The 24,764-nt window shown below is 42.2% G+C and overlaps 1 protein-coding gene across 2 annotated transcripts; it reads right to left on the reverse strand.

Moving 5' to 3' along the window:
* Positions 1 to 8,130: 8,130 nt before the first annotated feature.
* Positions 8,131 to 23,407, reverse strand: FDX1 (ferredoxin 1). 2 transcript variants are annotated; one of them, XR_014615983.1, is made up of 5 exons: positions 23,147 to 23,407; positions 17,371 to 17,495; positions 14,433 to 14,562; positions 8,814 to 11,220; positions 8,131 to 8,500 (listed from the first exon to the last, which is right to left on the reverse strand). XR_014615983.1 is itself a non-coding variant. In XM_084201499.1 (4 exons), the coding sequence occupies exons 1-4, from the start codon at positions 23,308 to 23,310 to the stop codon at positions 11,106 to 11,108; spliced, it is 534 nt and encodes a 177-aa protein (XP_084057625.1). In that variant the 5' UTR covers positions 23,311 to 23,407; the 3' UTR covers positions 8,131 to 11,105. The 2 variants fall into 2 exon arrangements, 1 of the variants encoding a protein (XP_084057625.1); XM_084201499.1 differs by having other exon boundaries at positions 8,131 to 11,220.
* Between the last annotated feature and the right edge of the window lie 1,357 nt (positions 23,408 to 24,764).

Genomic DNA, 24,764 nt, shown 5'->3' on the forward strand with positions numbered 1-24,764 from the left:
TGAAGATGAATCACAAAACAAACCCTTGGATGCAGAGCCAGGGGTGATTAAAACTGTCTCTAATCCTCCCACTCTAAGTTCCTTAATTTCCCAAGAGAAATGATAGCATCTGGGGATTTACATACTCTGTGCAGACTGATGGGAAAACAAAAAAATCCACCCAAGATCAGAAAGATTTCTCCTTTTTCTGGGTATATCTTGAAAAATGTTGAATAATTACAACCTAGTTGGAAGATCATACTTTAAAATAACTTTTCTTAGACCTATGTTGGGTTTTTTTACCCACAACATCTCTGGCCTTCCAGGCACTTCCCACCCACTCCAATCTCATCGCCAGAAGCAAGATACATGAGATTAGAAATTATTTGGGTAAAAACTAAGTGACCATTAGTCACCACACCTGACTTACTGGGAGAGCTGATAAAGACCCAGAAGAACCCAGTTACTCACAAGAGATGTGCATTCACAGCACTCCCATTCTGGCTCTCAGCTTCTGATCCTCAAGGGATCCAGCTGCTTTCAAAAGGTAAAACTTCAAAGAGAAATTCATGATTACTTCAGATATGAAAAATTATGGACTCCATGAACTTGGCTATTTTTCCAGCTGAGTGGTTTCTTAACAATTATCATTTTTCCTTCTCGGCCTTGATCTCTGAAGAGCTTTCTCTGGATTTTTTTTTTCTTTTGCTAGGAGAACAGTTTTGCCTTCTAAAGCCACTTATCCCCATGGTGGTTACTCAGCTCATGCCAGAGTAGGACACATTGGGTTCACATATGTCACACCAGAAGCTCTACACTAAGAATAACCTTTGAACTAACTCTTCATCTGAATCCTTATTCCTGGGATTTATATTTATGAAAAACAGCAATAAAGCTGCTTTTAAAGCCCATTGAGAAAATGTCTTGGGCTGTACTCCTGGTATCCTGGAGTAATTTTTTTCACTCTTCCTGGATTAAAAAAAAATTGTTAAGGAGAACTGTTTTATAATGTACCATGAATTATTTAACATATAAAACTAATAAAATCAGTGAAAATACACCAAATTTCAGTAATCAATTTCCTCAAAAAAAATCAGGACAGGTTCAGCAATAAACTTATCAGACACACTGGAAAATTTATGCAACAAATTTACCAGTTCCACAAAGTTTATGCAGTTGCCTAATCAAGTGCACTGGGGGCTGAAATCGGCGATCTCTGAACGTTCCTTCCAGCCCAAACTGTTCTGAGATTGTGTGATTCCCCAGGCAGATCGCTGGGGTTTATACCCTTCTGTCCATCATTTTGAGAAGTGATGCAACATTAGAAACAGACCTTTTAGATCCTGTGCTATAGAGAGGTAATTTCAGTGCTTACCAGATTTGGATGTTGGAACCCTGGATGCTGAGAATTTTAAACTTTCTGTGCTGAAAGGCACAGACCCACAAGACAGCACTGCATTTGACCTGAGGCTGTGGAGAAGGCTTCCAAAAGTGATTAATAGCACTGGTATTACGGGTGTGTAGTTGGTTAGAAGTGTGTAATATACCAGGGTGGAAAACTTAGTTTGGGGTTTCAGAATATAGTAATAAATATGAAGCAAGATGGAGGTTTTAGGGTGGAGGCAGGTTGTTCTTCTTTACCTTCTTCTTCTTCCTTCTTCATGGGTTTGGGTGATGTTTTGTAATTGGACAGAAAAGTCTGCGTTGCGGGCTTCGAGGGACCAGTTATTGGGTTAAAAGGGAAAATAATCAGGGTGTCAGTTCTTAACTGGACAGTTTAGTCTTAAAAGACCTTGTAACAAAAGATAGTTGGCCATTTTGTGCCTTGCTGATGAAAGGCTGCAGAACTCATGGTTGTGAGGCTGTTTCACTGATAAGAAATAATAAACACCTGAGTCTGAACATGAAATACTGTCTCAAGTGCCTTCAATGCAGACCCAGAGAAATCAACTCTTGGAAAACATTATGAACATGCTTACCAGAATTAAATGTATCATGCGCCAACCAGAATTGATTTTCTGGACACGCATTCTAAATTAACTGCTTCACTGAAGAGCATGTGTGAAGAGAAATACAAAAAGAAAAATATTCAGACTCCACACTTTTTTTCCCCAAGGAAAAAAAAGAATTAGAAAAATTCAGCAGTTAATTTACATTTTCCACAAGAAGATCAAAATGGTAATTGTGAAAATACTGTAGCCTGAAATTCAGTTTGGAAGGCAAAAAGCTCCCAGACAGGACCTGCAGAAGTTGTCAGCAAAGGGGATCTTTTTCAACAGCCCTACTACCAAGGCTATGAAATTAGAAAAAGAGCACTTTAATATTACAGATGGCCTCAGAGCCATGGATAACCTGGGAGGAAGTGGAGAAGCAGGTCCCAGACTTCTGCTCCTTCATCTTTTCAGAAGAAATGATGGTAATGTTTCCAAGGAGCACATCCAAGCCAGCAGCACGAGCTGAGAGCTGTGCCTGGCAGAGGCAGTGTATGGAGGCTGTGGGGCTGGATGGAGCTGTTTGGATGTGGCTTTTTTGTGCAGTCACCAATTAAATTGTCTCCTGCTCTCTGCTCAGCCACCCAACGCAGCTCCAGCACTTCCAGCAGGAACTTTGGCAGAAGCCACGCAGCAGAGACCTGAGGTTTTCTGGCTTTGTGTGGCTCTGGGAATGTCTGCTCCCCAAATTCCTTTGGGCAGCTCCTCCAATGCTGAGCTGTGCTGGAGTGTCATGCTGGGTCAAACCTGGGTTCCTCCTGCAGCTCCTGGGCATGGAGCAGGGGACACCGCCAGGGATGCGGCACTGCAGCCAGGAGCTGCTCCTGCACCCCTTCCCTGTTTCCTCTGGCAGCTCCTGCAGAGCTTGTATGTCTACCAGCAGTTTACCCCACTGGGATTCCAGGCATCATGGTTCTCTTACTTGGAAAGTAAGATAAAGCTGAAGATTTTCATTATTGGAATGAGCAGAGCTCGCTTTCAATGCAAATATTGACTTGTGTGATATAAAGAAAATTTTTGCAGCATACCTGATGTCTCTCTGACAAAGAACAGCATAAAAAGGACATAAATTGTGCAGAAGAAAAACCTTACAGTTGTACCCTGTGAGTGAGTGGAAGTCACGAGAAGCTGCAGGCGATGGAGTGGGAGGGAACAGTCTATAAATCACAGGCTCTCCTGCACAATCAGGGTAGAATGTAACAGCAGAGAGGGCTGGGAGCTCAGTGCATGCCCCAGTGGGGCCTGGCCAGGTGGGCTTTTTTAATATCTAAATATTCAGTGTGCTCTTGAAAGAATACTGTGGTTTTCACTTTTGAAATAGTACTGTGACTTGTGTCAAATGCAATTTGTTTAAACGCTTCTGCTAAACCAAAATATACCGGCCTGTTTATTTTGGAGAGATGAGGAGCAAGTGGCAAAAGTTGGCAAAAGGTCTTTTCCTTCCCTCAGTGGGTTTGGGTCAAGTGTTTACAGATTCACACATGCTGTCAGAGCAGCATCCACCCAACTTTCTGGCAGGAATGAACTCCTTAATTAACGTGGGTCTCCATCCAGGCTTGAAGGTGACCATCAGCTTACAGCAAAAGGACCTTCCTGTGTATTTTTGAGTGCACTCCAGACTTGAAGGAGCTAAAAATCCCTGCTGGTCTGGTAAACAGCACCTCATTGCAGAAAACACAGACTGCTGCCTGTGCCTGCATTGGGCAGTACATCAGGGCCTGGGTCAGTTGCACTTGCACAGGTCACACTGCAGCTCAAGCTGAGCTGATTTTTCAGTCCCTGGCTAAAAGATCTGGGGAAATTATTTTGCCAGACAGTAAGAACTTCTGGTACCTGTCCCTCAGGGGAATATTAATGCTACAGATTTCCTCTGATTAGAGCCATTGGGGAGACTTTTCAGCTGAAAGAAACTAGAAATGGATTAAAAGTATTATATATGGTGGCTTTGGAGCAGCCCAGTGCCAGGCAGTGGGCAGCACTGATTAACCAGTCATATAAGCAGTGAAACACCACAGCAAATATCTGGTGGTTACTCTGTACTTTTACTCTAAGAATTAACTCCTGTTCCCCAGTAATTAGCTTTCCCCTTCATTTTTGTCTGCTGCTGTAAAGATCTCCGGTGTCTTGTGCCCCCTTTAAGCATTTTTACCTCCAAAAGTAAGGACTATAACAGGAAACTCAGAAGTTGGCATTTCCCAACCTTTTTAACCAAATATTTGATAAAAGGCAAAATAGTAGAGAATAAAGGACCAGTGATGAGGTGTTTAATGAAGGTAATATTTAATGTGAAGCTCACATTCAATGCTCAGACACAAGCTCTTCAAGCTGTAAAAACATTTTTTGTATACATCACTCAACAGAGGGAGATCCCAGATTTCTGAGCTTCCCTACCAGGACAACATTCACCCTCAGGGCAGCTCTGCTCTGCTCCCCAGGCCTGTGCCTCAGAGACTCCTGTTGCTGCCCTCCTGCTTGAAGGACAGCTCCAGAAGGGCAGGAAACTTCAAGACCAGGGACATTGATTGCTTTTCTTTCTCCATGCCAGGACAAAACATGTTTTTCCTGATTTTCTGATGCAATTCCAAAAGCTGTGATGATCATAACAACTCAATTAGGCTGGAAGAAAAAACGAAAAAGTGCTGAAATCTGAAGCAGAGACTCTCCTGCTCCAGCCATCCCCTGCTGTGCTCCCTCCTGACAGTCATCAGTCCCTGGAACTGAAGCACAGCCTGAACAAGCTTCCCTGTCACTCTGAGCTACCACACTCCTTGTCTCTGTGACACCATTTGTTTTCTTTTATAGCTATTTTCATCAGTTGCTAAACATTCCTCTGAAATGACACCTTCTCCTTTAATCTGCAGCCAAAACCCATTGCTTGCTCCCTGCGTGGGACATGTCTGCCTCTCTCCTGGATCTGAGAAGCTGCAGCTGCATCACTGTGATCCATCTTGTGTCCCATCTCTTTCTCCCCTCCAGTCAGAGTTTTCTAGAAAGGGAATGCCCTTCTTCTTCCAAGCCATTCCCAGTAAAGCCTATGAGCACTCCCCATATCAAAAGCTAGGGCTAGCTTACCTATGCAAAGCAGGGCTGCTCCTCGAAGAGTGAAATGAAAAGGAGCTGCTAACCTGCCCCTGAATCTGCTCAGATGCACTTGGATGGAGTAAGAACATCCAGCTTATCTGGATATTTGTTTGATCCAAAACTGGGTGTCACTATAGGACATGAAACAACACGAGCACACGCACTGCTGCTCTCAAGGTGAAGAAAAAGGAAGCTTATTTTCTGATGCCAACATTTATAGTTTTCCAAGAGTGACAGTGGATTGGAGGGTGAAAGTGCCACTGGACAAACCAACAATCCATCATATTTCTCCTCCTCCATAAAAGAATGCAAAACAATGTTATTTACAGAAAATCTGTGAGAAACTTCGTTACAAGAATGTAAACTTCAGAAGGCTTAGAAAATCTTAAAAATCAGGGCGACAACTGGATCCTTAAGAGGAGGCATTTTTCATCAAACACATGCTGAAGAAGGAATGTTGTCTGTGGCCTGGCATTTCCTTCAGTGACATGGCAGACTTCTCCAAACCCAGAGATTTCAGCCCCTCAGCTGCCAGTGGCAGTTTGCTCCAACAGGAGGAGAACCAAATCGGCCATAGCTGCCAGCAGGTACAGCTGCCGCAGGTGCCTGCAGACTGCCCTGGAGTATCTGGAAGAGGTTATTTAACATGGCACCAGCATCCCTGGTGGTTACCCCTTCTCCTGTGTACTACATGCAGTGCACAAATGCCCCACGCTGAACAACGTTAGGTTATGTGATTGATGGATCACTGCCACCAAGACAGGGAAGCAGACGCCCCGTGACAAGCAGGGGACCCCCATGGCCACCCCGGAGCCGCCTGAGCCCGTGCTGGGGCTGCTCCCAGGGCTGTCCCGGAAGGCTCCAGTCCCACGGGCACCGGCAGGGCTGCCCGGCAGCTCACGGCCGAAGGTGCGGGCGCCTGCGGGGCTGGGGCTCACGGGGCACAGGGCGGGCGACGCGTTCCGTGTGCGTGTGACCGATGGCTGTGTGTCCGTGCGGCTGTGTGTCCCCTACCAGCTGCGGCTGATTTGGCACACTCGCCAAGCCGTGCCGCAGCAATAGCGCTTTTCCAGTGCCAGCCCCGCGTTCCCTGCGCTGCCCAGACCCCGGGCTGGCTGCAGAGCGAGCAGCTCCCTCCAGGGCGGTGCTGAGCGGGGCTGTCCCAGGCGGCTGCTCTGTTTCCACGCGGGAGTTTTAATCCCTGGAGCGCTGTGCTGCAGGGATGTACCGCCTGGGGTCAGCACCAGCCGAGGCACTGCCTGCGGCACACGCTCTCTGCAAGAGCCCCAAACGGGACGGCTCCGCTGTACCTGAGCGGACCCAAAGAAGGTGGCACCGAGTCTGTTCCGTTCTAGACTTTCTCATCTCTCGCAGATGCCCTAGTGCCGGCCCGGGGAGGGGGCACCGCGCTATGGAAGGGGGTAGGCGCAGGGAACGGGAACCGCCTGGACCTGAGCACACGGAGGAGCAGGGGCAGTGTAAATGCACGGAATAACCTTTTCCTGGCTGGGCTGGGGTCAAGGGAGCTTCCAGAACTGTGACGGGCACCCCAGAGACGCTTGGCCGAGCACAACAAGCCAACAGCTTTTTGATGAAGAGTGGAAGCCGCAAATGCTAAACCACTGGCGGCTAGAAATGACTTTTTAAAGACATTTTGAAACGTGGACTACTTCACATCAAAAACCTCTGCTTAACTCCATAAAAAGCAAGTGGTGGCCAGTGGATTAGAAAGTAAATAGCAGGGTTACTTTTAATGCCATCGTTTATACTTTTAACGCCTGTTTGCTTATGGACGGACCGTGCCTCTTGTCACCCTTCTGGCAGCACAACAGGGAGAGAAAGCACCAAGGCACTGCAGCCTGCAGCAGGACGTGGGGCTGTAAAGCCACGCTGAGAGACCACAGCCCCGGCCACCATGCAGGAAATTCCCTCTCACATCTTTTCAGGTCACTTCAGGAGGAATCATCTCAAGCAGCTGGATTCTTCCCAATGTTTTCTACTATTTGGGAACTCACTGACTCTGCCTGATCAGCTCCTTCTCCTCCTTTAAAGATTTATTTCTCCTTTTTTCTCCTAAAAAATAAGGATTTTTTTGTATCCCCCATCTTAGCATACCATATTGTCCATTGCAAGGGCAAAATGTAGGCTGTAGGAAATCTCCTCCACACTCTAGCCCGGACCTGTCAAAAGGGTAAGCACTGCATCTTCCCTGCAGCTTTTTTGGACACAGCCTTTTCAACTTGCCCCCAATGAGGATGTGAATTAGGCTTGAACACAGCCGTCTTAAATCCTCTGGAGCCCCATAGCCAAAACCAATGAACTTTCAAGATTTAGTTTTTGTCTGAGAAGCCACAAACTGCCTACAGAACTTACCTTTTTCACACTCACAACAGGCTGCAGCCCAGATAAGGGGAACTTCTGACAGATCAAGATGTGGTGATGTGCGAATGATCCAAGGCACAGCCTTCTTTCCCCTCCAGACCACACAAACACACTACAAAATGTCACAGACTCTGGTGGCTTGGGCCTGACTGCCACTAAGGGCAGTAGAGGGAAGGGACAGTCCAGAGCCACAAACAAGCTCCCCCACACTCCTGAGAAGGCACAGGGATGGTTTGGGCTGGACTTTCTCACAAACAGACCCAATTCAAAGGACCTTTTTACCCACCAGCAACAGAAGACACTGCAACCCACCACTCTGTCAATGCTTGTGAAGTAAAGATCTGCGCCAGCCCCAGACCTTTGAGTATGCTTCTGAAGTTTAGTTTACAACACAAAGGAAACAGTCAGTTTTGATTTGTTCCGAATTTTTGAAAGAGGAGAGACAGAAGAAACACACTGACCCCATATTTTAATAGAGAAAGGAAATAGTTTTAGAAAGCAAATTACCTGTAATCTTTATTTGAACAAGGAAGTAAACATGTATTCAACTAATTTTGATGTTATAATTGTGTGCCACTGCACAAGAATTCATACTTACACATTAAAATGTACCATTAATGGGTAAGTTCCATTTTTCACTCAAAAATACACTCAACAGCTTAAAGAAGAAGGAAAGAAAAATCCACAAAACCAGAGGTGTCAGAAAGAGGTTAAAAATAAGATTTATTTGCAAATAATTTTGACAATAAACTAGTATCTCTGAGCTGTGCATTTTGGAGACTACAAGTCAGTTCCTTTGTGTTCTGAGATTTCCATTTGCATGCAGTATGGGATACCTCTAGAATTCAAAATGAACTTCGAAGTGTCCTTTTTTTTGCCTTGCTGTGATGAGTGATTCATTCCACAGGCACACTGTAGGAGAGTCAAAGTCTTTGTAATGAGAAGCTGTCACAGGAAACACACAATGAAACCACCTTGGCTTAGAAAGAAAACTCACTTGGGAGCTGTTCCACATTTGTTTAACACAGTGTTAAGCACTTCAAGATTCCCACAAGAAGTACCTGGTGCTGTATGAAAAAAAACCCAAATAACTCAATGGAAAAAAAAAAAAAAAAACCAAAACCATAAAACCAAACAAAAAAACCAACAAGAGCCCAAACCGCAATAAATATCAACATCTATCCCTAAACCTCACAGGTATACTGAAACCTCATATTTCTGATGTACAAATGCACAACGCATCTGGTTATGACCCAAGTTCCCCCTCTTGGAAGCTGATGAGCTGTCTCATATAAAAAAAAACCCCAAAACATCAAGATTTAATAGTAATAACTGTATATAAATGAGCTCAGGACAAAGGCAATACAAGGTGAGATTTACCTTAATGTCTGACTGTGTGAGGGCAACCTCTCAGTCACGGTTAGTGTCACAGCAGCAGAAAAAGAAGACAGCAGCATCTTCAGAACATTCCTTTAACTTATGCCCACACTTCTCCCTAACCTTCTTCTCTCCACCCTTCATAAAAGCCTGGAAATTTTAATTCTGAAGTCTTAGTTTGAATCAGATTACATCAGAATTGTATTCTGAAACCCCTATGTGATTAAGTTTTGAGCAGACCACAATTAGGATACCTTGCATTAGAACAAAGTTGAAAGGTAACAGAAGGAAATGAGGTAACTAAGAGAGGAAATAAAAGAATCTAACCCACATCTATTTTCAATACAGTTCTAGAAAATATTCATTCTTATAACAAAGAGGAACTTTTTTCCCTCTTTACGAAGCTCAAAATAATCCCAATATTTGACACTGAAAAAATATTTTCTCTCCTCCATACATATAATAATACAAGAAAAGATGTCCAGATAGCATTGTTATGAGTTCAAACCATTAATGAATGCACTAGATCATCCAAATGTAAACAAACATAGTTTGTTATATATATATATAAATGCCCAAAAAATCAAAAGTTAATTACTACTGGTGATAACCAGTTCACATAAGTATTTACGTAAAGTTGGAGATAATAGTAGTCTTAGAAGCATTATTTTATTTGAGCTACTTTAGAAAGACTAAACCAATATTCAGCTGGAAGTTCTTCATCATCAATGCAGACAAATCTCAGCACGAGGGTTTCCTTAGACCTTCTGAGGAACCTAGGCCATTTTTATGAAACAAATAAACTTGGTCATTTTGCATCAACCATTACTGAAATGATCCTGTGAGCAAGGCCCAGAGTCAACCAATTTCTTCAAGCTGAACACCCTAGCTAATGTCGGACTGCCTCCTGCACAAGCTCAAAACTAAAAAGGAATAAAGATTTCAGAACACATCTGAGGCTGACAAACATTGCCCTGTTCAATCCCAACTCAGCTATATTCAGAGAACAATAAGAGTTTGTGATGGGTAAATTGTAATTCCACTGGGTATGTTCTCCCATTACACAGCTCCAAGGATTCATTCTTAGCCTGGTCTAGGGCAGTATTTGTTATAGCCAAATGTAAATACTATTGAGGTTTACTGACATCTTATTTGGGCCAGGGTTAAGCTGCAGGTGCCAACATCCTGCATCAGCCTGTCCTGGTTTCACCTGGGAGAGAGCTGATTTTCCTCCCAGTAGCTGGTCCAGTGCTGCTTTGGATGTAGAATCAGAATAATGTCGATAACACACTGGTGCTTTAATGTAAACATGGCTTAGCAACAACTCAGTCAAGGCCTTTTCAGATTCTCACCTCACCTTGTGGGTGTGCACAAAGCCAGGACTGCTGACCCCAAGTGACCAACAGGAGGTCCCACACTATATGGTGTCATGCTCAAAATACCAACTGGGGCAAAAGCTGGCTGGGGGTCACTGCCCAGAAACTGGCTGGGCATCAGTCATCAGGTGGAAGGCAATTGTGTTGTGCCTCACTAGTTGTATTTATTTTATTTGTGATCATTACTGTTGCTTCCCTTTCTGTTTCTGTCCTATTAAACTGTCTTTATCTCAACATATCAATGTTACCATTTTCCCTCCAAGTCTTTCCCCCCTCCATCCCATTAGGAAGGGGGTGGGCAGTGGTGGGGTGCAAGTGAATGGCTGTGTGGCATTTAGCTGCCTGCTGGGTTAAACCGTAACACAGCTCCTAGAACTCATGGGTTTCACAAGACAACATTTGCCACATCTCATTAAGATTCCAAAGTCTTGAAAATTCCTATCCTGAAAATCTACTATCTGCTGAGGAAGTATCATATTTACTGAGAATTTTAACTAGTTCTGAGCATACCATCTTTAATGGCAACACTTCAAAAAGACCCCATGCAGTCCTACAAGTTCTTTTCTCTTACATATTCAGGTCTGACACCTAAACACGCTCAGAGTTTGTTTTAGGAGAAGTCCCGTACAGGTGATCCAGTTTTTAAAGGTCATTGAATGTTTTGGCAGAAAATTGTTATATGAAATCTGTAATACACTTGCTAATGTTTATAATCCAATGATTACTTATAAGAAGTATTATTGCATTTTAAGCGTAAAAATATAAGAGGTTCTATAAAGAAAATTAAAATAGCATTAATCTAATATTGATAGTCATATAAAATAACTCACAATTATGTAAGTTTCCATATTTAATTACACATTTAAAAATAAGTTATAAAAATAATTAAGCTTCTTTAAAACCCCTAGGATACTTTCTTTTAGGAGTTTTTACTCATATCTACTGATTGTCTAGCATCAGCCACAACTTCTGGTACTCGAACAGTCATATCGTTCATTGATTTCTTCAAGCAGATTTGGCAGCCTAAACGTGATCTGTGGGGAAACAGGACATTATTGTTAGTTCTAGCCCGCCAGCAATCTAACAGCATTTACCCCCTTACATCTCCAACACTCAGCCACCCCAAACAGACCATGAACTAGGAACAGCCACTCTTGTGCAGAGCCTTAGTCCAGCACACAGTGAATCATGCGCATCAGCACAAGGATCTGTGTGGCAATAGCCAGGATTTACAGCCAGAACAGAGCTCCGCACACTGGAAAGTCCCACAACTGAGTACTTCCTGCTCACTGAGACAATGCAGGATATGGGTGACCCTGCCCTTTTCAGTGGGTCACTAACAGGTCAGTCCAGTGCAGGGAGTGATGCTTGATCTCCCAAGGGACATCTGGCACCTCTGAAGAAATAAAGGCAATGACTCTGAATGAAAGCCTCAGAAAAAAACAAAGCCTAGCCCCTCCATCCAGAATTCAATGTATTCAATGTATAAAAAACTCAAAATTGGGTGTAAGCCAGAAAAGTAAGAGCGAAAAGACAAGAAACATAGGAAGGAGAAGGATAAAACACTAAAGGCACTGGAGGAGATGTCATCCTTCATTTTTATACCTATCATTCAGCACAAGAAAACCAGATGTTGCACATGAGCAATTAAAACCAGAAGATTTAATACCACAACAAAACTCTGCAGACATCACAAGCTGCTTTTATTGCTGGGATAGCTTTAATTCAATGTCAATGTGTCAGTATTTAAGTATAGAATACTAAAGATATCAGCAAGGATGGGCAATGTTCCATAGCACCGGTCCCTGGCAAGACACTAACTAGCTGACAGCCTGTTTCAAGAATGTAGAGTTCCCACTCTTTTATCTACCTCTCCATATGCATTTATCTGCATTTGCCTTTTTGTGCCTCAAAATTTCATAAACGATTTCTAGACTAAGTAAACTGCATGAACTGCAAGATCTTTCTATATCTCATTGACTTATATGAATAAAACAAGTAATTTTTACTTTTTTAATTAGTATGAGTAATACTACATCTATAGACACATTGGTTTGAAAGGTCACAGAATATGGCAGGACACCCTCTGCAAAGGAACCTTCCAGTACATGGACAGCCCATAAAACCTCTAGAGATAATAGCCAAGTTTCTTTTGCACTGTTATCTTTTTCTATTTTATGTGCACCTTCTACATCACCCATTGGCTCGGCACGTAGACCAAGTTTCCTGTTGCCGATAGGTTAGAAACAAAAAAATTTGCCTACTCTTTGCAAACTGTTTCTCATCTTATTTTTTGTTTTAGTATCCTTATTTTAACTTGCCAGGGTTTGCACTCCCACATCTTGCTATTTTCTACTGTTCTGCAGTTAATTGCAACAATTTCATTTTAACCTAATTAATCCTTCCTTTTAAAAAACATGAACTATCATGGCAGTTGCTGGCTGAAACTTTCCCAAATACAGAGTCACTGACAAGAATAAGCTTCTATGCCTATAACTATGACAGAATACAGAAGTACATCTCCATTACATAAATTTACATCAGCACAGGACTCCAGGTAACCTGCAGCAAATACCAGCCACTTAGAGCTCTGTCTTTCAGAAGACTCATCCCCTCACATAAATAGAGGGTCCCTGGCCATAGGAGGAACATGTGATGCTAGGAAAACCTAATAGAAGTACCAAACGCCTTCAGAGGGTGTAAAACTTCATTTCATATGAAGAACATAGAGGAGAAAATAGAAACACTTAGAGAGCTCTGGTTTGCTACTGTTTTCCAATTCTTTGGTAAAATCTCCTTGCTTTAAACCTTTACTTAAAAGGTGGCCCAAGAAAAAAGGCTTTTATTGGATCATATGCCTCCAGAGCTATTCAGGAATTATTCTGGCTCTGAGCCTAAAAGTTACTCTTTATTATGGTAGGTGGCAGGCTTAATAGGCCTATGGTTTTTTCTCAAAACTGAAAACAGGTTTTTGTGAGACAGGAAAAATGATAAAAGAAGCTACAAGTTTCTCATAGCTTGACTCTTTGCCTTTCCAACCGCACATAAATGTTCAAATTTGGCTGAAGTGAGAAAGTGTCATGTAGAAATGAGGAGCATAGGATTCCTTTTACTGATACAAGAAGGCAGACAAGTTAATTGAGAGTACTTCTTTGCAGAGACACAAACTCTATGCTATACAGACCAGGTATAAAGCCTCTGACATCATTGCAAAGATTTTCAAAAACTTCAACAAACAGTTCTGTTGAAACATGAAGGAATGGGCTTATGAAACCTCAAAAGGTAGAGCTGCCTACTGTTTGCATGAGCATGTTCTGTGGTAAAGGCTACTTGTGCACCAGCAAGTACAACAGCCCACCAGGAATGGGTCTGTGATGAGGATTAACACCCTAACTACAAGATGTGTGATGGTGGGGGTGATGCAGAACAGAGGCTTACTTTGGTGCACCACTAGTCTAATCCTCATGCCTATCAGCAGTCAGAGCACACTTCAGGATCAGTTTCTCCCAAAAGGGAATATGGTTTGTGTGCACAAGGAGCACTGTGACACGAGTCAAGGCATAACAAGTATGTACACTGACGCATCTCGACACAGTTTGTCCTAGAGAAGGCTTGGAGGAAGGATCTTAGCAAACCTTGGTACATAAATACCAGAGAGGTTGGAGAAGGTGGAGTCTCCATCCTTGGATATATTCAAAAGCTGTCTGGACATGGTGCTGGGCATCGAATCTAGGTGGTCCTGCTTGAACAGTGGGTTGGACTAGTTGACCTCAAGAGGTCCCCCTCCAACCTCAAGCATTCTGTGACTCTGAAAAGAAGATCTGACCAAAACCTAAAACACTGACAAACACATTCATAAAATATATTAACTAGCTACAGACTAACAAGGGAAAGGAAACAGAAGGGAGGAGAAACAAGAATAAGAAAATCCACACACAGGACAGCAGTGGCAGAGCTTTTGTGGAAGGAACTGGGTTTCCAGTCATACTTTAGCACTAACATTTCTGCATCAGATCCCTCTGAAGGCCAACACTGACACTTTTCAGTCTCAAAACGAATACTGACATCTTTTTAATACTAATTCAGACAAACAACGTTTAAACTTGGCAGTCCAGTTTGTGTAACAAAATCCATCTATTCATTAAAAGCTGATTAAGGTGCTCCAAGAATATTGGACTGCCCCATCTGCAAACCTTTCTTCCCATTCTTTGAAGTAGTAATGTAGGATAGTGTTATGTTGCCTTACGTTTCTGTCAGGCCATAAGCCAGGTCCAGCATGTCCATCTCTTCATCAGTAATTGCATCTAGTTTCTCAAATATGTGGTCTTCAAATATTAAATGACAAGTTGAACAGGCTAGTGTTCCTTCACATGCACCTAAAGAAAAATAAATCAAGATAATAGAAAATCCAAGTTCCAAACTGCAGCTGAATTTCAGAAGAAGCCCTAAGTGTGTTTTTCATACAAAAAATCTCAGTTGATTAGCAAAATTAATGTCCTGTTTATTCCCACATTCATATACCTACTCTGCATTCAACTATTAATAGCATTTCTACAGTACTATGGCCCTAAGATTTACTTAAATGCTAAGTAATTCATTAAAAAATGCTACCTAATCAGTTTAAAAATGCCATGCAATCAGTTGAAATACTTAACTAACTTCCTTCCCATTATTTAAAGAAAGAATAGCTTTCTACTGTGAGAATGCAAAAGTAGACAATGTTGCCAATCAACACTACTTCATTTATTTCCAATGCTGATCCTTCTTATTTGTCTCTTTCCCAAGGTTTTGAGAAGGTTTTCTCTAGAAGTTCAACAGCAGACACCTGCCACACAAAAACAATTCCTCAGAAGTACAGGGAGGAGGGATTTTATACTTATTTCTTCTCACTCAACAGAACTCTAATTGACAACAACAAAGATAGTCAGACTAGAGAGAGATGGCCTACATGGATTACAAGGTATTCCAGCACAAGCCAAGAACCTAACAAGTTGCTGGGGCAGAGCAGCACAAGCCCCAACTCCACCTACCTGCTAGAGCAATTAGGTCACCACAGCACAGTACAAGTTTGAACTACAACAAATTTGTCTCTGTCACTGTACTGGGCTGTGTCTTGGGCTGGCACCAAGTTCTCCAGAGTGTTGAAAAACAAATATGCAACTTCAAGAAGAGTGGGACAGCTAAATTCTGTGGAGATTACAAACCTCAGGCTCTGATTTAAATTGTTAGAAGAGAATCAGATAACATATTAGCCAATCTTCACTTATTTACTTATTTCTAGGGAGAGCAGGATAAAAACTACTGTGACCACATCACCTCTGTAATCATGGGAATAAAACAAGCAATGTTGTATGTATAACAACTGCTATGAAAAGAAATAGTGGAACTCATCATTAGACCATGAGAACCACACAGAAAGCATCACACTGCTACAGAATCAAAAGCATGTATTCAAAGTGAGCACAACACTAATACAATATTTGATTTTTAAATTATATCATCTCTTCAAATATACATGAAAGAGCAGAGCTTAATTCAAGTGCCAAACATAAAATTTGTCCTATCAGCAGCTTAGGGATCATTTACGTTGGGGAAGCAAGGGAAGGGGTGAGGGGGAGAAGGAAAGAACACTGACCAGTCTCTTTGAACAGTGGAAGGTCTTTCCACAACCATAAAATTGGCAATAAATTGAGTGCAGCTGAATCATTCATCAGATCTGTAAGCCTTTATACAAGGATATATCTATTATTGTTAATGCACATGGGATGCCCCCTAGTGAAAGAAGTCAATACGCAGCATTTACATTTTACTTTTCCTTCATTACTTTGTTCTTAAACACAGAATATACATTTTTACTACATTATTTCTCTGCCCTAGTACAATGTTTCATTAGCAAGCAGTTATTGAAATGGGACTAGCACATATTCTAATTAAAGACTATAACAGTACTCCAATTTTTCAGTTTGGCTTCCTTTTATTGACAGCATTGCTTTTTCCCACTTTACCACAATGCTCTAAAACAGCTGATATTGACAAGAGAACGTTTACTGTAGAATACAAGCAGACCAGCCATAAGCCTAAATGAGTAATAAGTGATACATAAAGTTAGTTGCATTACAAATTTTTGAGACAGTTTTTCTTCCCCAGACATATGCAACTCCAAATATAAAAAAATGTATCGGATATTACGTATAAGTCTAAATCTTATCAAAGATTTTATTACTAGCAGTAAAATTTATTTGCACTTAACTAAAACACACATCAAATTTCAAACCGTGCTGCAATTCTCTGCTGCTTTTTTTTCCCCCCACCAACTGCTTCACATTACACATTCAGTTCTGAAAATTGTACTACCACTTTCTGCTTTAGTTCTATTAATTTTTCAGGTCATGTTCATATAAATATCTTGCCAAGATATTTAACTGCAACTACCTAATGCCTTCGAGCAATGTGATCTAGCGGTTTGAACAACAAGGGCTGGTGGAAGATGCCCATGGCAGGGGGTTTGGAACTGAATGATCTTCAAGGTCCCTTCCAGCCCAAACCACCCTATGACTCTAATTATGGAAAGTGCAAAAGTTTGAAGAAATAGAGAGAAGTTGCAACTTCCTCCTGTTTTGATTTTAAACAGAACTCATACCACGTTAGAATTTCGCAAGGTCTCCTTTACCCCAGTTCTTTAATAAGAATTAAGCTCCCTGCTAACTGACATGGCTGTTTCTTTGACTTTGCACTCCTCTGCTACAGATATGGTGGTGCTACAAAAAGCCTGATAATGAATTGAGACAGTCTGGCACTACAGAAGTAAGCAGACACTGTGAGAAATACACCAGCTCTGTGTTGCCCCCAGAACAGAACCTTTGAGCTCAGAAGAGGTCTGCAGGTGGCATGTTTCAGACTCCACTTTGAGAGCACTCTGGGCATATTCCCCTCTTTAGTACTCAAGCCAAGATCACCCCAAATATTTTTTAAAACCTGAACCAAAATATTCTATGCACTTGCAGGAGGAAGAAAAGGAGAGAAAACCCAAGTGAAGCACAGCTAGGTTTTATATATAAAATATTTATTTACAGTTGGACTCAATGATCTGGAAGATCTTTTGCAATCTAAATGTTACTATAAATATGCATAAAGAGAAACATAATTTCTAGACACTGATTAAAATATGCAGTGAATCTACTCACCAAAACCATCTATGTCTAGATTATTGTCAACAACAACATCCAGCAGTGAATCCCCAGGTTTTCCCTTGGCTGTTAGTTTGTCACCATCACGGTTTATGAAATGAACAGTTATTTTGTCTTCTGAGCTGAAAAATAAAATTATATAATACAATTAAAGAATGCTAGAATTTTTTAGCACTTTAGAATTGATTGACTACTACTAAAATAATAGTTGATACTACTACTATCAACTCCAAGAAAAGAGAAATCTAAGTTATTGGCTTTTAAAAGCTTTAACACATACAGGCTTTTACTGTTGTACATTGAACAAAGACCATGAAAAAAAAAAACCCCAAACCTTGGTGTTTGTTTTGTCACTACAAGCTATATGGAATCCAGATGTTGCCTTTCACCAAAGACAGACAGTTTATTTTAGGCACAATATTTGTCTTTTTAACAAATAAATTAGCTTATTTTAAATGTTTCTCTCACCACTTTTCTGCAAACTCTTGCTTTGGGTTTATCAATTTTCTGTTGTTCTCATAATTATAATTTAAGATAAATTCTAAATTTTCCCATTTCTGCTTAGAGTTTTAGATATTTTGTTTTATTAATTTCAAAATTTAATTCTTCTCTGTTCCCACAAATGGAAATAGTACAATAACATTCTGCTGTTTTTAGGCACAGATTCTCTGGAGTTCATCTTGTAAATATTAATTCTAGTGAAGTACAAGGTGTTTACACTGGTTTCAAGGAAAGAAGGTTTTGTATTTTTTTGCCTTTTATTAAATAAACAATTGTTCAGAAAGTAAAAATCCAGTCTGCTCAAAAATGCAGTCTGCTCAAAAAAGTCTTAAGATTAGAGCTTTTAACATTGAAAAATTGATTTTTTTTTGCATTCAATATTATTTTATTTCACACACAAATTAAAGGAAAGCTTTAAATATACTAACAACAAACAGTTCAATTTTAAACAGATTATTTTCTTTCCTACTGTAAGTAAGCAAAACAAAAACTTGTTGGATGTTCAGTGAAGAAATCTACCAAGAGATAACAGATAAAAATAGAACAACTAAAAAGCCAATTCAAAAATTTATGTTTCCATGTGAAATCCATGTTTAAGAACCATGTTTCATATTACCCATACTCTTCTTAACTGTGGGCTTTGAGTGATTTATGTCACAAGACAAGTCAAAAATCAAGTCACCCTCTGGAAAACTCTAACCTGTACATCTGAATATTAAAGAAACAATTTGAAAGTGGCCATGCTGAAAAATCAGTGAACAAAGTAGTTTTGTAACTGGCTGCAAAAGAATTTAGCAATCTGAGTCCTGGTTTGTTTTGAAACAACAGCAAATGTTTGTTGCTATAGACTTCATACACTTCCCACAACTCTTAAGTTCCATTGGCACCACTGTGCTCTGTGATGTCATGTTCAATTCTTCTTCTATCATCCCTCAGTCCACTCCCCAGAAGGCAGCCACAAGCTACTATTAACTATAAATTCATTCTAAAACTATAATTAATAATGAAGGGTTGACCTTGCTGACCTGCAGAACACAATTGAAGCACATACTATAAAAAAATCAGAAATTTTAAAGATATATCTTTACAAAATATCATTTATGTTGCACAGTCACCTGCGATATCCAAGGACCACCAGCAAACCATTCTGTGGGGGTTTAAGAAAGCACGCTGCTTTTCATTTTGTTCCTCGGCTATGTTAACACCTCCCACAGCAGAACCAAGGAAACAAGCACCCACTTAGATAAACTAGTACAAAATTCACCACCTCCTCTGGGAGTTTAAGACAGATGGGTTTAGACTGCATCTGGAAAGGTACAGACTCACATTCTGAGAGCCGAGGCTAACGTCTGACAGTGTAATTCTAAACTGCCTCTAAAAGCCCTTCCAGAGCTCAAAATACACTCTCCTTTGCTGAAATATTTCTGTCAACATGACAAAAACAACGCTGACAGGACACAAAACGCAATATGTACCTGCTTTTCTGGATATGCTCTGCCCAAGGTATAGACATGGCAAGTACGAAATATTTATTCCAATATCCTAAACATATGCTTTATTATAGGATTTGGCACTCACAAGTACCATGGACCAAGCAGTAAGATGTTTGGGCATCCATTAGATCCCTGCAACTTTTGTAAATAACAACTGAACTCCCTCCCAGTTTTCAAAACACACTTGAAACTGTCTTCATCTGTGGTTACACTTGAATCTGATAAAACACCACAGTGCCAGTGGAGGAACAGTCCCGCCCCTGCTCCTTTGTTCCTCATCTCTCCAGGGCTCACACTGTCCTGCAGTAACCTCTGTTTGGGAATGCACTGGTTGAAAGCCAAGGTCAATAACCCCACAGATGTCAGAACCAGCAGAGTCAGATCTGACTCTCGGATGAAATTTACACCAGTTTGGAATGGCTGTGTTATTGCAACTTTATGCTGCAATGACACAGTCTGGGTTTCATGATCAGATTAAACCAATCTCTTTACAGTATAAAAATGTGGGTTCAGGTGATCCCCACTCCAAATCACCCTGCCATCACCCTCACACCAGTATTACCACAAGTCAACTCCTTTTGCTAATGTGGATGAAAATCAACCACAAAAATAAAGTAGACTCAACTGGACCAGAAAGCAAAATTGACATAAGTGCCACTGCCACAACATAAATAAGGAAGCAGCAGCGGGATCCCCTTGTCAATAGGGGCAATGGGATATTTGCTTCAGCCAGGGACCTGCACTGTGGCCGTGCGTGCCTTGTGGTGTGGCATGCAGCAAGGGGACAGACAGAAGTATCACCACCAGGTCACTGACTTGGTAAAAACTGACACAGTCCTTAATCTTTTGACAGGACCTAATCCACCCTGATTTATAACTGAAATTAAAACTTATTTGTGACAAGTTAGATATAGCCTTCTTAAGTCTTTCAGTAGATCTGGCTTTTTGCGATTGCCACCTTCTATCATTCTTCACTTAGCCAAAATATTCAAAACATCTCTGGTGCTTTACTTGGTGAAAATACTTTCAGAAGTGTGTGTATGCAATAATCAGACTAGGCAGACATTCAAAACACACACTGAGCCAATCTTCTCAATGACTGGGGGATACCATTAAAAATATAACAATCTCACCCATATGAAACAATATTTAGGCTTTATAAATTTCAAATAACATAAGGCTGTCCACTCAGACATTGTTTACATCAAGAAAAATAACTATCCAAATAACCACATGCTGCAAACCAGTCACAGGCAATCAACACAAAACATGAGCCAGGTCAATGCAAGTATGAATAGCCTCAGGATTATCAGGAAAAACACTATTTTATGTTATCCACATGAAGGATAAATATCCCAATTCATGCTCAGATAAACGCTTTTCACCAGATGTAAAATAGAATTAATTTTGTCACATGGTTGCCACAGTCCTACCAACATTTTCTATCAAGCTTCACAAGGATACCCTAAATTAGGCATACTGCAAAGGCACAGAGGAGCACCAGAGAGCTGCATATGCTGTTTGTTGTTCCTCTCATGCAAACAATAGTAAATACTGCAAAAGTCTCAAGAACTATTTCTTCACCCTTAAAAGAATTAGCCTTTTGAATCTTCAGCTATTAATTCCAAGTTAAGAATCACATTCCTGCAAAATTGCACTTGGTAAGACCAGCTCTGTTATTCTCAGATCTTTTAATAAACATAAATCCAACAGCCGTAATTGCCCGAGGAGTTCCATTAATTAAACTATCATACAGGCCTCAATCAACAGAAGTTGTAAATCTGAACCAATCTTTAAAGCATGCAATTGTTATGCTGTGCACCAAAAACATTTCACAGATAACCAGACTGGTATAAAAGAATTCTGAAATAACTACTGCTCACCATGAAATTAAAAGGAAGGATAAGGCATAAAAAAGGAGCAAGAGAAAGGAGGAAATGGAAATGAAAACAGAATGCCTGATGCTCCACTGAAACCCTTGGAAACCTCTGCTCACAGGAACCACCTCAGGTAATGTTTTGCATAATGACGTCTTCATCCTCTAGACACACTTACAGCTAATTTCACACACAAATAATGATGCATGTTTTTTAATGAAATAACACTGGTGGATTATATAAAGGTCAGGAACTGGGGCTCAAATATGATGCCCAGACAAAGTAACTTATGCATAAATGGAGAAAACAATAATATAAAAGAACTTTCCTTTTCTCCCAACTCACTCAGCCAGGTTATGACACTGGGTATATAAACAACATTGGAAATGGTTGTTTGCATAAGCTTTTTTACTGGTGTGCTTGCAAAATTAATGTAAATAAATTCCATTCTGTATTCAGCCTGTTTGTGAAAGACATGAGGGGATTACAGGTCTTACATTACTATTAGGTAAGGAAATGCCTTCCCTTTATAAGATTATTTTTTCAATTATTTTAATACCTTTTAAAAAGACTTGTCAACGCATCACATCTTTAATTTTTGTAATTAAAAACTGCAAATTAGGGACTTCAAAATCCACTGATCACCAGCAGGATCCCTCAGAGAAGAGATCTGACTAGCAACTTACTCATCTCATATGGTAGTCCTAGGCTAGAAAAGTTAAGTCTCTCTCTCCCTCCACATTAAAAGTATCTGCTGGAACAAAGGCAAAGATCGCCTACAAGAGAGTTCAAAACAACCTATTGAGACAGCTTTGATGTCGAGGCACTTAATCTCAATCTTCTGGAAACAGGCCAGGCTACACCCCTGATGCTGAGCTGCTGATTGTGAGTCCTGTTCCAAGTCTAGGAAACTTCTCTGGCAACCAAGTACATCAGGTTTTAAAACCTTTGCATTTTAATACTGAAAGTTAGCTGTAGACCTGACCGATCTTTGAATATACAAACAACAAACCAGAGGGCAGTGCATAAACAATCTGTGACTACCTGTAATAAGCATCAAAACTACAGCTGTGGACTGTGTAATATTACATGCCCACAGATGTAATGCATTCTGAAATACCTACTCATACATACTGGGGAGGAGAGGAGCAGCTCTGCACATTTAGATCAGACCACAGAATCAATTACGTTGGAAAAGACTTCTGAGATCATCAAGTCCAAGCTATTACCAGACATGTCATCTAAATCATGGCACTGTCACATACTGTCCTTCCATGAAGAAGGATGCAAAAGAACTATTCAGCACAGAAAAACTATACTAAAGGCAGAAGACACTTTAAGTTTTGTTCAAGGATTGCTCTGATAAAGCCCAGGCAGACTTTCACGGGGAAAAAAAAAAAAAAAAAACCAAAAAAAAAAACCCTGTAACAAAACCAAACAACACAAAAAAGAAAAACGAGTGCAACTTTAGTAAGGTCATAGCCTCTCAGAAAACCACTCTAAGCACCAGAAATGCTGGTTTAGTGTTCCATAACGTTACAAGCCATGTCAACGTGGTCCCAGGTCACACCGACCCCGAGCCTCACCCGCGCCGGGGGCCGGTGCGGGGCCTCGCCCGAACCAACCCGCAGCGCCGGCACAGCCCTACGGGGCGCAGCTCGGTGGAGGGGCCCCCTACAGCGCTTCGGTGCCACCGCCAAGCACCAGGCGAGCGGCGGAGGGGCCGGGACCGTCAGGGGCACGGCGGGAAGGTCATCCCGCGCCAGCCCGGCTCGGGCGGCCCGTGCCACAGGCAGCCGCTGGCCCCGGCTGCTCGCAGCGCCGAGACCCGACCGGGCCCGGCTCCTCCGGGCAGCCGGCCCGGGGAGCCCGCCCAGCACCTCACGGTCGTGACCCCCTTACCTGAGCACCGCCCGGGCAGACAGGCTGAACGGCCGCGCTGCCCTCCCGGCAGCGGTGCTACAGCCCGGCCTCGGCCCGGCTGCCGGCGAGGTGGAAGAGAAGAGCCAGCGGCGGGACGAAGCGGCGGCGGCGCGGAAGAGCCGTGCCGGCCCCGGGGCAGCCATGGCGGCGGGACAGGAGCGCCGAGCTCGGCGGCGGGGCAGGGGCAAAGTCCCGCCGCTTACGCCTGCAGCGCGCGCGGCGGCGATTCTCGCAGCCGTTTACGCAGCGCGCGGCCCGCCCCCACCGGCGTGACCGCGGGGTTACGCAAAGTGCGCGGCAGCGCGCGGAGGGGCGGGGCCGGCGCGAGACCCACCCCCCCAGTGCCCTCAGGTGCCCTCGTGCTGTCCCTCAGCCCCCCGGCCCAGGTCCGAGCGCCGGCTCTCCCCTTCCCGGGAGAGCGGAGTCGTGGCGCCCAACACGTGCTGGCCCTCTGCTCGCCTGGGTCACGAGGGATTGTCCTTGTCACAGCAAGGACTCGGCGCGGATACGCGGTGGAGTTACCCAAAGGGTCGTCGCTACTTCCCAAATGCTTCTTTGGGAGGCCCGGCCCGTGGGGGAATGGGCTCCAGCTCCCGGCTGGGCAAGTGGTCGATGCTCCTTGGAACTCCCTCGAAACAGCTTATAATAATGTGGAACTCCCGGGGAAATGGAGCTGGCAGATGGGGAGTCTGAGCTGGCCACCTCTGCTGTCCAGGCAGGATCATGGAGAAATTCCCAGTTCCTCATTATGTTTCTTATGACAGGATCCAGCTTCTAAAACACGGGCATCAGCAAATGTCCATTTGCAGCAGTGCTGCTGACAGAGGGTCCAGCATGGGGTGAACGTTCACGGATGCATGGCTCAAATACCAATATGTGCCACAGGAAATTTTGAAACTTCCTGAGCAATCACAAACTGCACGTGCAGGTATAACTTGTCTGTGGTAGTTTTGATCAGATGGTTCTGTAGATACCCTTCATTCTACCACATCCTGACTGGAGAGTTCTGAGTGAATAAGGAAGAAATACAACAATTACTTTGAAATAATTCTTTTGAATGGGGAAGAGGAGGAGGGAATGATACCTCTGATACGCTTGAGGTTGCAAAGATTATTCTTGATGCCTTATAATCTTGTTGCATCAAAATAAGATTGGAGAGGGAGATAATATACTGTAGTACTTGAACTTCTGTATTTTCTTTAAGGAGAATAGTAGGTTCTGGTGGAAATGTTCTGTTGAAATTTTCAAGAGCCTCCAAACTGTCTGTCCATAAACCAAGTGATCCATAAACCACACTGATCTCATTTTCATTGGGTTTCACTCTTTGTACCACAAGAGGAGGTGGTTGTGAGTAATGTAGTTTGTTTCAATGCTGTCTCTACAGCATGGGGTTATATATGCATAATCTTTAGGCAGTATACAGCTAAAGACATACAGTTCCAGCTGAACACCTAATACTGTAAAGCCAAAAGAGCACATCGCATAATCTAGTTTGACTTCAACCAGACAGCTGCTCATTGTAAATTAATGATTAATGCAGAAATAAGCCTGAAAGAGACCCTCTGTGCATTCTAATGTAAACCTTTGCTGTCGCATT

This window comes from Fringilla coelebs (assembly GCF_963513975.1).
Source record: "Fringilla coelebs genome assembly, chromosome: 2".
NCBI classification, from domain to species: Eukaryota; Metazoa; Chordata; class Aves; order Passeriformes; family Fringillidae; genus Fringilla; species Fringilla coelebs.